The sequence below is a fragment of the Bacillus rossius genome, chromosome 1, assembly GCF_032445375.1.
Source record: "Bacillus rossius redtenbacheri isolate Brsri chromosome 1, Brsri_v3, whole genome shotgun sequence".
In the NCBI taxonomy this organism is placed as follows: domain Eukaryota; kingdom Metazoa; phylum Arthropoda; class Insecta; order Phasmatodea; family Bacillidae; genus Bacillus; species Bacillus rossius.
The window spans coordinates 379,960,268-379,977,404 of NC_086330.1; the positions used below are offsets into that span (position 1 = coordinate 379,960,268).

The 17,137-nt window shown below is 39.8% G+C and overlaps 1 protein-coding gene across 1 annotated transcript in view; it reads right to left on the minus strand.

Annotated features, from left to right (window-relative positions):
• Nucleotides 1-17,137, minus strand: part of LOC134528588 (dipeptidyl aminopeptidase-like protein 6) — a 226,063-nt gene that overhangs the window by 64,109 nt on the left and 144,817 nt on the right. The window contains exons 3-5 of the mRNA XM_063362340.1: nucleotides 12,713-12,807; nucleotides 6,027-6,101; nucleotides 3,316-3,368 (exon numbers count right to left, since the gene is read on the minus strand). Coding sequence (XP_063218410.1) covers nucleotides 3,316-3,368; nucleotides 6,027-6,101; nucleotides 12,713-12,807 — 223 coding nt within the window. The remainder of the gene's footprint in view (nucleotides 1-3,315; nucleotides 3,369-6,026; nucleotides 6,102-12,712; nucleotides 12,808-17,137) is intronic.

The following is a 17,137-nucleotide window of genomic DNA, read 5'->3' on the forward strand; positions in this document are numbered from 1 at the left end:
GGTTAGGTGTGCGAAGGAAGTACCTACAGGCTCCGACCAACAGCGCTTCTCTGCTGTGAAGTATTAGGAGATCAGAACTTGAGAGGAGGTAGTAATAAAAACTTGCCGGTGCCGTTGCGCGTCGTGGAAGTAGAGCGCGCCAAAACACATGGTTGCCTGGCCGTATGTATCCGGCGTTCATAACACGTGTAGAAGTAGGCTTATATTCGTTACCTCCTGGCTGTTTATTACCGCCTAATACTTTTCAGAGCGAGACGTCCTGGCGAGCTGGTCTGTCCGTCCTCCTCCGTTCGTTCGTTACGTAACGGGACATTTTTTCGTGCGTACATGGCTGATGAACATAACGGGACACTTTTTCGTGCGTGTATGGCCGGCGGAAGTGACGTAATCCAACATGGGTGATGAACGTAACGGGATACTTTTTCGTGCGTGCATGGCTGATGAACGTAACGGGACACTTTTTCGTGCGTACATGGCTGATGAACATAACGGGACACTTTTTCGTGCGTGTATGGCCGGCGGAAGTGACGTAATCCAACATGGCTGATGAAGCGAAGCCTTAAGGTGACTGCCGCGGATCCCCGATCCCCCACCACCCACCGGTGCCCCCATACGAACCAAATACATCTACTTACAGGCACCGTGGCGCTGCTCTGGCGGCGAGCGTGCTAACTAACTGCAGCACGGCAGGAGTCGAGACAAGGCGGGAACATGTCCCTGCATGGATGCGTGTACAGGCACCGTGGCGCTGCTCTGGCGGCGAGCGTGCTAACTAACTGCAGCAGGGCAGGAGTCGAGACAAGGCGGGAACATGTCCCTGCATGGCCCACATGCGTGTACAGGCACCGTGGCGCTGCTCTGGCGGCGAGCGTGCTAACTAACTGCAGCAGGGCAGGAGTCGAGACAAGGCGGGAACGTGTCCCTGCGGGCCCACATGCGTGTACAGGCACCGTGGCGCTGCTCTGGCGGCGAGCGTGCTAACTAACTGCAGCACGGCAGGAGTCGAGACAAGGCGGGAACATGTCCCTGCATGGCCCACATGCGTGTACAGGCACCGTGGCGCTGCTCTGGCGGCGAGCGTGCTAACTAACTGCAGCACGGCAGGAGTCGAGACAAGGCGGGAACATGTCCCTGCATGGATGCGTGTACAGGCACCGTGGCGCTGCTCTGGCGGCGAGCGTGCTAACTAACTGCAGCACGGCAGGAGTCGAGACAAGGCGGGAACATGTCCCTGCATGGATGCGTGTACAGGCACCGTGGCGCTGCTCTGGCGGCGAGCGTGCTAACTAACTGCAGCAGGGCAGGAGTCGAGACAAGGCGGGAACATGTCCCTGCATGGCCCACATGCGTGTACAGGCACCGTGGCGCTGCTCTGGCGGCGAGCGTGCTAACTAACTGCAGCAGGGCAGGAGTCGAGACAAGGCGGGAACGTGTCCCTGCGGGCCCACATGCGTGTACAGGCACCGTGGCGCTGCTCTGGCGGCGAGCGTGCTAACTAACTGCAGCAGGGCAGGAGTCGAGACAAGGCGGGAACATGTCCCTGCGGGCCCACATGCGTGTACAGGCACCGTGGCGCTGCTCTGGCGGCGAGCGTGCTAACTAACTGCAGCAGGGCAGGAGTCGAGACAAGGCGGGAACATGTCCCTGCGGGCCCACATGCGTGTACAGGCACCGTGGCGCTGCTCTGGCGGCGAGCGTGCTAACTAACTGCAGCAGGGCAGGAGTCGAGACAAGGCGGGAACATGTCCCTGCGGGCCCACATGCGTGTACAGGCACCGTGGCGCTGCTCTGGCGGCGAGCGTGCTAACTAACTGCAGCAGGGCAGGAGTCGAGACAAGGCGGGAACGTGTCCCTGCGGGCCCACATGCGTGTACAGGCACCGTGGCGCTGCTCTGGCGGCAAGCGTGCTAACTAACTGCAGCACGGCAGGAGTCGAGACAAGGCGGGAACATGTCCCTGCATGGCCCACATGCGTGTACAGGCACCGTGGCGCTGCTCTGGCGGCGAGCGTGCTAACTAACTGCAGCACGGCAGGAGTCGAGACAAGGCGGGAACATGTCCCTGCATGGATGCGTGTACAGGCACCGTGGCGCTGCTCTGGCGGCGAGCGTGCTAACTAACTGCAGCAGGGCATGAGTCGAGACAAGGCGGGAACATGTCCCTGCATGGCCCACATGCGTGTACAGGCACCGTGGCGCTGCTCTGGCGGCGAGCGTGCTAACTAACTGCAGCAGGGCAGGAGTCGAGACAAGGCGGGAACGTGTCCCTGCGGGCCCACATGCGTGTACAGGCACCGTGGCGCTGCTCTGGCGGCGAGCGTGCTAACTAACTGCAGCACGGCAGGAGTCGAGACACTGCAGGAATGTGTCCGTGCGCCCAGGGGGTCGTTACTAGATAGGGCCTGCGCTGGCCTTATTGAAGACTGTGAAGAAGGCTTGTGTCAACGCGAGAAAGCTATATTAAATTAAATAATTTAATGTTGAATAACTTTACTTTTTGAAGAAATCTGATTTTATTTTTGAAATCTACTATAGTTTACATGTTTAAAATCATTCGTGCTAAATAACATATCTTTGACGTTTTGAATGTAGGAGTCTTATTAATGACTTTGGGTTGGTGTCACTGTTCTTTTGAAAATTCAAACTGTTAAATAGTTTGAATTTGAAACGAATTGTTTGTTGTCACTTAGAGTTCTTTAAACGTTTTGATATGGATAAAGTTAAGATGTTGGGATCCGCATTGTGGATATTTGAAGCCTAGAAACGATGTGAAATATTTTGTTTTCCTTAAAAAAAATATCTTTGAAAGAAATATATGCCCATCTAAAAGTAAAAAGGGGGATTTTAGGTTATGCCAAACTTAATAATAACTTACTACTTTGATGGATAGGTGATAACTTAAGTTCTTCTACGAACGATTCTATTATGAAAACCAAAAATGTATATAGTCTCTCTCTCTCTCTCTCTCTCTCTCTCTATCACACACACACACACTCATACATGACTTGTCTGAAGATTGGCAGTGCTTTTAAGCTGTACCAGTCGTCAATGCATCCTTAGTCCCGTTCTACAATGGCACGCAGAAGGAGAAGGATCTGTACGGATTAGCTCGGCATATGCCGAGATAATCCGCTTACGTTGCTCCGTGCGACCAATAGAATTGGCTTGTGCAGATGCAGGTGATTATTTGTCACGTACATACACATTCTGTGGTTTTAACTTGTGATGTAGTAGTATGCACCACGCAATTTTCTTTCGTCATGCGAGCTAACTAAACTACTGCTTAGGTGAAAGAAAATAAGCATGGGGTACTCACATTGTAGCTATGTCGTACACCATGTACTGCGCCAGGTAGGAGTGTCTGAACAGCTGAAACATGCCACAAGTAAATCCAATTAGGTAAAGGGATTAACTCTGGCTTATCCTTAAGACTCGCTCTCAACGCTTTTAATTTATTCATCATTACTTTTATTTTATTTATATTTCGATACCTCACTTGCATCTGTCGCTCTGCCACAGATATTTTAAACCGCTTATTGTAATATCACGGGTTTAAAAAACAGCGAACGTAATGTTTATAACGAAGACTTACGCGCCCTTTTTTTTACACCCAGGACACAGCACTAAGTGAATGCAAACGAACATTGAATTTAATTGGCTAGGATGTAAGGAATTACTGAATTCGCTTTGTGTTCAGATATTAAAAAACTTAACGAAATTCCTTAACTTCTTTTGACAGGTTTTATTTATAGCTACTTGACTTATTGGCTAAGATAAACGAATTTATTGAGTTTGCTTTGTGAATTTTGTGTCTAATTATTAAATTTTGGTAAGACGTTTGTCATTTTTTGAAGTTAGAAATATTGTTTAGATTTCTGTTTATAATTAAGTCAGTTGTATCAGAGTTTTTTGGAAAGTCGTCAAACATGAGAATCAAATAATACCTTCCCATCGGGCACACGGCTAGTTTATAAATGTTTTGTGGCAAAAAAAATGCAAGGGAGTTATAAAGTTAAACTTTAGATATTGCGCGTGAATAAAAAATAATAATAACGAAAACAATTGGTTGTCTGTAAAGTCGGTTTACGGACGATATTTTAACGTGACAACGTCATAAAAAAAACATTGATGAAATGATTGCATACTTTTATGAATAAAATTGAATCATTTTTATTGAATTATCACTATTTTTTTATGGATACAAAGAAGAAGTGAAATGAAAACTACAATTTAATTGATAAATTTACTTTTATTTGTACTCATTAATTCAAATATGTTTATTACTTTAACGAACAGATTATTTTAACTATAACTTTTATACATGTTTGCTATTTAACTTCCAATCTGTGTTATGCTGTTAAGGATAGGACGATGATAGGAAAAGTAGGAAACGAATGGGAGTGTTTCAAGTTTAATGTGCCTCGAAAAAGTCAAATCGATGGATGTTCCAATCGAGTGGAAGAGAGATAGATGCGGCGCAAGCGTACAATGAGCGTAACGGGACAATTTGCGTAACGGGACAATGAGTAATCTTTTTTTGTGCGTGCAGCCGGCGTTCAACGATTTATAAGACGTTTACACGTCAAAATAATAACGAAAAAAAATTAAAATAATCAGCGCGGAGTATGAAAGAGCCACACACCTGGGGTTGGACACGAGCCAGAGACAAGAGGGCTGGGAGTGCAGTATGTGACCACTACACCTCTTGTGCTAGCTTACGTCTTTTTTGACGTGATGACGTCCAATAAATCGATGAACGCCGGCTGCACGCACGAAAAAGGATGACGCATTGTCCCGTTACGCACATTGTCCCGTTACGCTAATTGTACGCTTGCGCTGCATCTATCTATCTTCCACTCGATTGGAACAACCATCGATTTGACTTTTTCGAGGCACATTAAACTTGAAACACTCCCAATCGTTTCCTACTTTTCCTATCATCGTCCTATCCTTAACAGAATAACACACATTGGAAGAAGTTAAATAGCAAACATGTATAAAAGTTATAGTTAAAATAATCTCTTCGTTAAAGTAATAAACATATTTGAACTAATGAGTGCAAATAAAAGTAAATTTACCAATTAAATTGTAGATTTCATTTCACTCCTTCTTTGTATCCATACAAAATAGTGATAATTCAATAAAAATGATTCAATTTTATTCATAAAAGTGTGCAATCATTTCATCAATGGTTTGTTATTACGTTGTCACGTTAAACTATCGTCCGTAAACCGACTTTACAGACAACCAATTTTTTTTTTTTTTAATTTTTCAAATGATAGGTTTGAATTAGTAAATGGAATCGACATTTCCGTTCATACTGTGTTTATATTTCAAAATAAATATCAAAGTTATCCGTAAAGTGTACTGTTGATGTGAACCACTGAAAAATTTTTGAGTTTAAACTCTAGTTTGACTTACTGTAATAAATAAGTTTGTGATAAAAATAGTGTGATGGAAACTACGCATGCACAACGTTTGCAGGGTGAATACTGTCATGTCGATTTTTTTCCTAACCTAACTAAAAACTAAGTGTGTTTGGGAGGGGTCCGGGTTAGGGAAGACTCTAAGTTCGTCTCAGGCCGAAGCCTATACGCCTAGTCATGCTGGGATTAGCCATGCAGGGAGAGGGTCGCATGCATCATGTGCTAGGAGGGGATTGGCCAGCCATGGCAGCGATTGGCGCCATGACTAACTCCCCTCACTGACTATCCTAGACTAAAACTAGATAAGTTGGGCCCAGGTAAAACCTGCATATACACAGGGAAAACCCTGGGCGCTGACATGCGGGATGCAAACAGGTTGGTTACAAGGAAACAGGATGATGGTTCTGGAAGAAGAGTTGGACAGAGTAGTAACAAACTACTAAGCAAAAGGGCGGGAGCTTGGACATTGCTGTCTGCATTGGTTTTGGTTGGTGCTGGTTGTTTCGGGGGCGACTTTTCGTCGTTTCCCGCCGGGCTGCCAGCCAGTCATGTTCGACGTGATTGGTGGAGGTGACGGGACTGCTGAATCGGCGCTACCAACCTTCTGGACGCTGAGTGCCAGGAGTATGAACCGGTGATCTCGGGACATGGAGAACCTGGCTGGGTTCAGCCGCTTCTGAAAACAAGTCGAAGCACAACCACTTCACTCTTCAACATTCACATACCTAGTGAAGTTGTGACAGGAATTACGGGGAAGCCTACGATGTACATTCTGTATTGCACAGACCCGAACAAGCCCGAATATCTACCTTCGGCTAACTTCGTAAGTTTTTTTGTTTATTACTTTACAAAATTGTGGATGGTTGGTCATGTTAGGTTAGTATAGCTACATTAAAAATACTGTCAAATCATTTTAATACCGACGTAGGCCGAAGGTAGATATTCGGGCTTGTTCGGGTCTGTGCAATACAGAATGTACATCGTAGGCTTCCCGGATTTTGCTGTAAACGGGCGCATTCGTAACCCAGCGAGTAACAATCTCCAAGCAAGTAATTGCAAAAAAAAAAAAAAAAAAAAAAAAAGCAATGCACATGTTACGAACAAACAATGACAAACATAAATGTCTTTTCTTTACAGACTATATTTTTGAAGTGAAACTTCTTTGGGCGCGATGAGAGTAAGATTTCAAGGACGAATTTTAATGCGTTTTCGTGAAACATTGTTGTGAAACGTTTCCGGCGCGAAAATGACACAGAATAGGATCTTGGCCAAAGAGGTGTACCCTTACGATAAACTTACGAGTTAAGGTTCGGATTGCCAAAGAAGTTTCACTTTTATCACGTGTACTGAGTTACTAGCGCTCTTTCAGGTAGATTTCGAAGAAACACTACATATTATAGCCGTTTCCATGGTGCGACTTCCGGAAAAATTTTTTGAAGTGAACTTCTAATGCGATTCCAACAAGGTTGCGTTGAATGTTTAACGCTACCATGGAGAAAGCACTGTTGCGTTAAACGTTCAACGCTCCTGGGAAGGGGGAATAGAAAGAGACAGAGCGAGAGTAAATGCGTGGTACTCGAACGCATGCGCGTAGTATACCTGTCACAGGCCAACGCAAGAGGGAGAGAGAAAGAAAGATACACAAAGGTAGAAAGTAGGAGAGAGAAAGAGAGTGAGTCGGTAGATCCCAAGCACATGCGCGTGGTATTCTTGCTATGCAGCGAAGTAAACAGTGAAGTTTCACTTCTTCCGCGTGGAGGGACTCCACGCACTATTTTTTAAATATGGTTTTCAGTTTCATGATCCATAGATTACAAAACCATAGTCAACTCAAAAGTGTATATATAATATATAATTTTATATATAATAATATAATATTTATATTATATTAATATTATACATATAATATTTATGGACACGGTAACTACAGTCATTTTTTTCACAAATGGCTACCAAACTTAAATAATAAAATATAATCATGGATAATCTCGGTCGAGTTCGTTAATGGGCAATATCTGACCGAAGGGGTATAGATGGGGAAGGTTTTTGAAAACAGTAAAATTGCTATAGCACCCATAATATGATGGATAGCACATCCGTTTGAATATATTATAACTCGTAGAGTAATACCAACAACTTTTGTCAAAATACATTTTTTATACGACCAAACATAACTGGAAGGGTGGAAAAAAAAAAGGGTTGGAGGACAAAAAAAAATCACATCTTCCTTAAATTGTTTGAAAATGGTCTAATGTTTTTCTAAAACATTTGTCTATTTTTTTTTGTTAAATCGAACCATCCAGATACGGGATAAAAAAAAGGCGTAGAATTTAAAAAAAAATCATAATTTCTGTACAATGTAAACTATAAAATCCATTCTAATTTATTGTAAAACCATAAATTATTATCTACAACTTTCGTCTAAAATAAATTTTTATATGAACTATTACTGCAAGGGGGGGGGGGGATAATAAAGGTGAAGGACTAAAAAATTAATAACTCTCTTAGTAAGAACAATATTAAATCCGCTCGGATTGTTTGTAAATTTATAAATATTATCTAAAATGTTTGTCTGAAACAATTTTTGATAAAAATAAAATACAAAAATAAATTTATAACTCCCTTAATAGGCACAACATCAAATCCGTTCAAAATGTTTGTAAATCTTTTCATTTTTATCTAAAACTTTTGTCTGAATAATTTTTAGATAATACAAACCGTTATAACAAGGCCTTAAAAAACCTGGGGTAGAATAAGAAAATAAATAAAACTTCCCTACCATGAACACAGTCAAACTATTCTTATTTTTATTTAACTTTCTAAGCACTGTATAAAACTATTGTTAAAATATATTTTTATCCAACCAACTATTAATGCAAGGGGTGGAAATAACAATGTTTTCAGTGAAAAAAATGCATTACGTTTTAAATAAATATATACTATCAAATCCATTATAATTTAGTGTATGAATATTAAACTTTATCTAAATTTTGGCTAATTTTAAAAAAAAGAATAATTGCCGGAATAAAAGGGGTTGAAATTAAAAAAAAATTCAAAAATTTTAAGTATCAATTTCGTTCGAATTTATTTCAAAGCATCTTAATATCATCTTAAATCTTGTTGAAACAAAAATTTCTATACGACCACGTTATTAGTGAAATGAATTAAAAATAGTGCTTGAAGGTAAAAAAAATGAATACATAATTATTACCTTATGAAATTCGTTCTAAGCAAATCAATGCTGGATGCATTGAGTTACAATCAATCATAATATTTTCACTGCATGGACAATAAGAAAATGTTTATTCGATCATTTTGTAGTATTGGAAAACACAAATATGTTATTACATTAAATTCTCAAAATGTTCCAGAATTATTAAGAATTCTAATTTAATTTTCAAGTACGAGTTTTGTATAGTAAGTTTATTTGCAACATGAACGACATGAATTAGCTCTTTTTTTTAATTTTTGTACTAGTTTTTCAAGTGTCTCGATGTTACTCTGAAGCAATTAAAAAAAAACTAATTAATGTATCCATATAAAATCAACGGCATTTGGAAAAACGGCCTTTCTTTTTAAATATACTTATAACGCAGCTAGCAGGTTTTCAATGAGGTATGCAAAATACGAGGTCATTAAAATTAAATTTATCCACGCTCATTTCACGTTGGTAATTTTTTTTTCAAATATGCTTAAGGTAGGAATTAAAAAAAACTTTTAAAAGAGTCCCGCTTATTTTATTTCTGTTTATGCATAGACATAGACGGCGTTCTAAGATTTGAAACTGTTTACGTAAAGTTAAAACGGCACCACTGACTCTTGGCAGATTAGGTTTATTACTGGACTGAATAGTTTCCATTCGTCACAGTCGCTTGAAAGGAGGAGAAAAGAAGAAGGAAAAAAAGGCGATGTTTCATGACCCGTTCAGGCGCAGGTATGGAGATGCAAGAGTGCAAGAGTGCAGGTGTGTAGTTTCCCTAATCTGCCGGCACCAGCCGTGGTTCATAACGGGTAGCTGTCACGTTAACAGATAGCTCTCATCTCTTTCAATTCCCGCGCCGCTTCAACGCATCCATCTCCAACTCCTGGCAAGCGCCCAACGTCTGGCGCACCTAATGTCGAATTTAAGACCCCATTCATCAGGCGCAACTCACCCCTCATTAAAGGAAAAATAATAATAATAAAAAAATTCCCTCCGAATTGGAACGAAGAGATATCTAGTTTACCGTCTCGTGAAAATTCATCGCGAAAATTTCGCGAAGTAAAAACAAACTTTTAGTAATTTTTTAAGTGAAAACTTCTTTAGCCGCGTCGAGCGATTTCTGGTAGGGGAAAAAATTGTGGGTTTGCGTCACCGATATGCTAGTGACGTGTTGCGCCAGACTGGCGACGTACATGTATACGCATATATACACTGATACATTGTATATACTCGACTGTATCATGTGCGTGTTGGACTATTTTTTTTTTTGGATGGGTAAAATCTTGAGTTTGCATCACCGAAATGGCTGTAGTAGCAGTAAGTGAAGTTAATTTGACCACGTGAATACATGACTTAGGTCTGACATCACTGGTAAGTCATAGCTAAGTAATGAATTTTTACGTAATTTTGACATACCACTGACATCTGTTTCGACAAAAAAATGATGTAAGGATAAATGATATCATGCTGACATCGTACTGATATAATACGAAAATCATTTTATTACGCAGATTTGACGTAGAAGTGATGTCATATTACACATTTAAAAACAAAGTTTTAAGTTTTCACTTCTGTCGACAGTCACCATCCATAACTGCCTCCTGGTGACTTCCTAGTGACCTCCTGGTGACCTAGTGACCTGGTAACCTAGTGACCTAATGGCCACCTAGTGACTTCATAGTGACCTGGTGACCTAATGACCTCCTGGTGACCTCCCAGTGACCTAATTACCTAGTGACCTCCTAGTGGCCTGGTGACCTCCTGGTGACCTCGCCTTCGACGAGACATCAAGCATAATTAAAAAAAAAAACGAAAATAATCTGGTTTCCAGCGAATATGCAAATGCTGCAAGAATATTCTAACTTTTAAGAGTATATTGCGTTGAAAGATTGTTCATTTGAAGTAAACATTAGTCAAAATTACGTGACTCATAATTATCTTACACGGAACAAACCCGAAAATAAATTTAACCTATTCCTCTACTTCATAACACCATTTCTCAGAGACCATTAAAATATTCTCTTCCAGAAATTGTAGCTAATCTTCCTGAAAACAACAGTAGTTTTTAATATATATATATATAGTTGGATAGCGAAACTGATGAGATATCTCTAATATTAAAGTTTTATTTCCACTCTACTAGCATATGTTCTAATATTTTTTAATCAATTAAATACTTTTTCTAACCTAAAAATTCCCCCCCCCCCCCTTCAAAACAATTGCTTTTAAAATTGATTATTTTTAGTTTTGGTTTTTACTATTTGAATTATTTTCTATTTTTGTCATTTTTTTAAAAATATATTTTCTTTTCCCTTTCAACCAGACAGAGCCACAGCAAGGCGTGGCCGGGTGCAGCAGGTATATTCAATAAAAGGAAATAGTAAGGAGAGTGTTGGGAATTGCGAGCGAGAGAGAGAGAGAGAGAGGTAGAGATAGTCGGCACGCGCATGACTTGTTTACGCCGAGTTGACGGCGCCGGAGTGTCTCGCCGGCCACCCCGGGCGACCTTGGCAGACTGCCCTCAGTCCTCTGCTGGAGGCGCCCCAGCCTGTACCCGCGGGGGTCACCACGACCACTCACTGAGGGGACGACAGAATTGTAGCCCCTCGGAAAGAGTACCTTTCATGCTTTTAGTGGCGGTAGTGTAGCTGGGTAGAAACTGGAAAGGTACTACCTTTTTCCGATGGGGACGCACCACAACGCCGAACGTACAATAACGCCGAATGCCAAATTGACTACAACGCCGACAGCTAGAAAACTGCTGTGTACCACAACGCCGAAATACATTAACGCCGAAAAATGTCATTGCAGGACTGCCACAAAGGTTAAAGTTAGGTAAGGTTAGGTTAGGTTAGGATAGGCTAGGTTAGGCTAGCCTAGGTTAGGTTAGGTTGTGGTATTTCGGCGTTCAGATACATTTCAGAAACACACACAAATTCATTCAGTTGTTTTTCAATTTGCTCCTGTGCCCCCCCCCCCTCCCCGCAGCAACATTTTTCGGCGTTACTGTATTTCGGCGTTGTGGTACACAGCAGTTTTCTAGCTGTCGGCGTTGCGGTCAATTTGGCATTCGGCGTTATGGTATTCGGCGTTATTGTACGTTCGGCGTTGTGGTATTTCGGCGTTGTGGTAACGACCCTTTCCCGATTTCTTAAAATGTTTCGGTTTTAATGCAAATATGCACTGGAAAGGTATCCCCTCGGAAAGGGTACCTTTCAGGATTTTCTGTACAATGACACAGCAGAAAATAAACTGGAAAGGTACCTACCCTTTCCGATTTCTTAAAATGCATATTATTTTCTGCTTTAAAATCGTGAAAGTTATTTTAAAATTTCGGTCTACTGAATCAAATGATTCAATAGTCGACGTAGTTGCTCCGGGCAGTCAATTCTAGCTGCGTTCATGTCCAGAAACGTATTTGAAAACACAATTTGCGTACATTTATCACGCTCGGTATTATTTTAAAGAATTCTGCGTTAAATTTCTGTTTCCGAGTTTCGTATTATAAGTGTATTTGAAACATGAGAACACATGAATTGGTTCGTAACCGAGGTTCTATGTTACACATCTCTGGCGGGTACTGAGAGACTCAAAAACATTTTTTTTATTTTTAACTCTCCGTCTTCCCTTTTTGAACCACCCCCCCCCCCCCCCCCCCCCCCCCCAACCGTAACCGCCACTGTACACGGAATTGTGGTATTTAAAACTCTATTACCACTTTTAAAAAGTCAATATCTATGTTGTTTCATAGGTGCGTTTGGACAATTTGGTTATCGTGACGGTTAACGTAAATGTTTTAAACATGATTAACGAATTAATCCCTTCTTGTCTAAAAAAAAAAAAAACCTTACGGAAATCCTTAATGCTCAGTAATTATGAGTTCGAAATTTTTTTTAAGTAATAACAATGCCATGAAAATCATTATATTCATATCTAGTTGCACACGGAAACAACTTTTTGATAAACGTGCATATAGAATATTAATTATGTAATTACATAAATTTCTTAACTAATACGGAACAGTGTCTGCGCAGAAAACTACCTGAATCTTTTTTTTTTAAAACAATTAGTAATTATGTACTTACGAATGTCTGATTGGTCATGAGACTTCGTGTTGTCATGTTGGCAGCGTTGAGCAGGCTGATGCCACCCCATTGGTCCCTGAACACCAATTCTTCTCCTGAAAAAAACAATGGAAAAGTTTATTTTAAAAATAAACATACTGCTAGCACAACTTGATAGTAACACTCGGAAACAACAGACACGTTATTTATATACTAAATATCTACATGGGATGGAAATAAATTAAATGTAGGCCCCTACGACTATCCCAATCCTGTTTCATAAATTTTATTATTAATTTAATTTATGTGGCACTCTAAAGTATCTATAATTCTCTAAAGTTGCAAGAAGTATATGACGATTTATTATTAGTTTTTAACTGAAACAAACTAATTTATCACTTAGAGTTATTTTGTAGATCAAAAAATTAATCATATGCCAAGCGAATAAACTATGGTGAGGGTAGTCTACGCCAAAAATTATATTTCTCTGTACAACTATGATGAGTCAATAATTAGCAGCATCTGTTATACGTAGGGGCCTGCAGATTTCGCGAAAAGATTTTGAGATTAGATGAAAGTTAAAACACTGTAGCATCGTCTGTATTTTGTGATTGGATAAGTTTCTCCCAGGTACATATCGATTGTAACAACACCAATCACAGTGATTCAGTGCGGTAGCAAACGCGTCCTGAGTGGCTCGGTCAAATAAGGCAACGACTTCTCTCGCAGACGGCCGCGAATCACAAGGAAAAAACCACAGGTGCGGGTATTCCTTGTTGCAGTCTAATATATGTTCAGATCTTTTCGCGAAAAATGCCTGCCCCTAGTTATATACGGTTTTTCTTCTTAAATTACTGACCTAAATTATTTAATGTTACGGCCAAAGTCTGATTTTATTTTGGGTACCCAATAATTAATTATCATAATATACTTATCAAATACCGAAATCTTTCCCTTATAGCATCATGAGGCGAAATTCACAGCATTTTCCAGTCAATGCTCGGTAGTTTTCAAATAACGGCCGTTTGCTCGTGCCGTTAACAGTATTTGAAATGTCATTGACCTAACCAAAGTTTCATTTTTTTGTTGCGGTCAACTGGACGCGCGGAAACATTTCATCCTGCGGAAAAAAATATTAAAAAATGAACAAAAATTTTGCGAGAATTTTTAATACTGAAGCAAATATTATTGTGTTATGTAACTGACGTGACATAATAAAACTTTATTTTTTTTTGACGTGACAACAATCGATGAACGCCGGCTGCAAGCACGAAAAAGTGTCCCGTTACGCACATTGTTCCGTTACGCTGTGTCCCGTTACACACATTGTTCCGTTACGCTGTGTCCCGTTACGCTCATTGTACGCTTGCGCCGCATCTATATCTCTTCCACTCGACTGTTTATTAAGTGAAGTGAAAAGTTAATGTGGTTTTCATTGCTTATTAGAACAACAATTTCGGCAATAAAGGTTAATTATTCTTGCATTTTAAAAATCTAATTACTAGTATAATTTCAAGTATTTATTCTTTTATTATTAAAATTAAAATGATTCAATTTCATTCATAAAGTATGCAATCATTTCATCAATGTTTTGTTATGACGTGGTCACGTTAAACTATCGTCCGTAAACCGACTTTACAGCCAACCAATTTTTTTTTTTTTTTTAAAAGATCACGTAGACCACTCTGCCTGCACGTGATTTTTACCAACGCAGCGATCTGTACAGCGATCATTACAGCGGTCTGTACATTGATCTGTATACCGGTCTGTACGTCAATGATAGACTTCGCCACCGCAAGCCGGACTTCTGCAACACTGTCTCAGCCAATCAGGTGGCTCACACAGCGGCATAGTTCAAGAACAGAATTCCACCCTCCAGTTCCTCATTCCGGGCCTTTCCTTCAACGAAGTACTAGCCTGATTTAAAATTTACTTTTTTTCATTCAGAAACCCATAACATCCCGCGCTAACATTTTATATTTATCAAAACAACTAGTAAATCAGACATAAGCTATTACCACTACTAGCTTCTTTGAACGCAGGTTTTCATCGTGTTCCTACTATTAACTACAATTAAGAAGTTAAACTACCAGTGCCTCAAGATAGTCTTGTGTCTTATTGTGGTCAAATATCGTATCAAATATGTTTCCATCGCAACAGGTTTAGCCACATCAATTTCCACACAGAGCTACAATCTACACTGACATTTTCAAACAGGACAATTCTTTACCTAAGTCCTGATTGCCACAGCCATTACATGTCTTCTTACTATCTTAACAACGAAGATTTTAAAAAAAAAACTTCGGGAAAACATTACAAGCTAACTTTCCATTTATATTGACGGTGAACTTTGGTGAGCTGTCACTTAAGGACTTTGGGTAGAGTTCGGCTCTGAAACTAAAAAGAAAAGAAGCATTTAGAGAGCTTTTAGCATGGGAAGATAACAGAGAAACTTTGCAGGAACGATTGAGATACGGATGAAGTAATGAGAGCAATTGGAGGAGGGGGAGAAAAAAAAGTACTTTAAAAGTGGCGAGTGGAAAACAGAGTAGAAGGAAAGTGTGGTGAGATGAAAGAATGACTGATGAGGCGGCCGAGAAGTGTCTTTCTGCCATCGCGATGTCATTAAGCGCCCCGCTCAGCCACGCGAGAATCTACACATTTGTAAATCTGATGAACCACGACGAATATCTATATAAATGAAAATGTCAATGTTCGTCCAAACTCTTAAATCTCTGAAAGTTCTTCACCGATTGCTTTGAAATTTTTTAGACACAACGTCGCCTTCAAATACGCGCGTTTTTTTATGTGCCTAGGTCACACCTGTGACAGGTAAAAATATAGATACAAATATAGATGGGTAAAACATTAATTTTTAATATTTGCATTGATATAGAGTTACAGATCAAAAGGTATAGAGATATGTGGATATAGGTATATAGAGGGATACCTATACTTATATACAAAGTTAGAAACATATAGAAACAGATAAAGGGATATACAGAGGTATATAATATATATAGAGATAGAAACTCAGAGATAGATGCTTTGTGTATGTGTACCTGCTTCAAATTAATTACAAAACAAAATGACAGGCATTGCAACGGGCATTAGCTAGTACTCTTATAAGTACGTGCCGGAAAAATTCGCGGATTCATTTCGCAATAGGCTAACATCCAAACGGGTATACTTTTCGTGCCGCTTCTACGATTGGCCGACATTTTTATCAGGGTAACTGTAAGCCAATGGGAAAGCCTAAGCCAAGAAAGTGCCGAATTACGGACAACCTAGTTGAGACGTATTGAACAGGTGTCATTTTCCCGATTACGTAAAGGACTGTGGAGTCTATCCTAGAGGTCACTTAACACGTGAATGTTTCATGTCCCTACTTATCATTTTAACTATAGAAATATGTTTTAAATCATACCCACTAAATACTCCTTTAAAATTAAGAATATTATATAGTTAATTTCTATTCTGTCAGAAATACCAGACTGTACTGTAAACCTCTATTCTGTGGGAAACACCTATTCCATGGAGAATACTCTTCCTGTGGGGAAATACCCTTTCTGTGGTTAAGTCCTAGTCAGATGTGCAGATTTCCTGGACTTCAGTTATTTGATGTTATAACTGTTCTGGTTCATCATGGGTGGCAGACAGCGGTATGTTGTATGGCTTTCATTCGAACATGCCGAGAACCAAAATAACCAACATTTAAACCAAGTTATAAAACTAAAAAAACACCAGTTTAAACCCAAAATCTTTTTAAATCTAAAATACCTGGTTTAAACAAAAAAACCTGGTTTAAACCAAAATAACTGGTTTAAAACAAAAAAACCTGATCCAAACAAAAATACCAGGTTTAAACGAAAAAAAACAACCGATTTAAACAAAAAAAACTCTGCGTTAAATTAAAAAAAAACTCTGGTTTAATCCAAAAACATGGCTTTAAAAAAATGCTTCAAACCAAGAAACCCAGTTAAAAAAAAAAAAAAAACAACCTGTTTTGAACATTAAAAAAACTGTTTACACTTAAAATACCTGGTATAAAAAAATCCCTGCTTTAAACAAAATCTAATTTTGAACCAAGAAAACCAGGCTTAAACCAAAAACAAGGCTTCAAACCTAGGCTTAAACCAAAACAATTTTTCAAACCTATAAAACCAGGATTAAACCAACAAATCTGGATTAAACAAAAAAGTATTTAAACCTTAAAAAACCTGCTTTAACCCTAAGAAATCCTGGTTTAAACATAAAAACTTGGTCTAACAAAAAAAATTCTTTAAACCTAAAAACCTGGTTAAAACCAAGAAAAACCTGCTCTAAAGCTAGAGACTGGAAAAATTCGTGAGTTCATCTCGCGATAGGCTAAAATACAAAAAGTATACCTCAGTGCTGCCTCTGCTATTGGCTCACAACTCACCTGGATGACTCTGGGCTACAGAC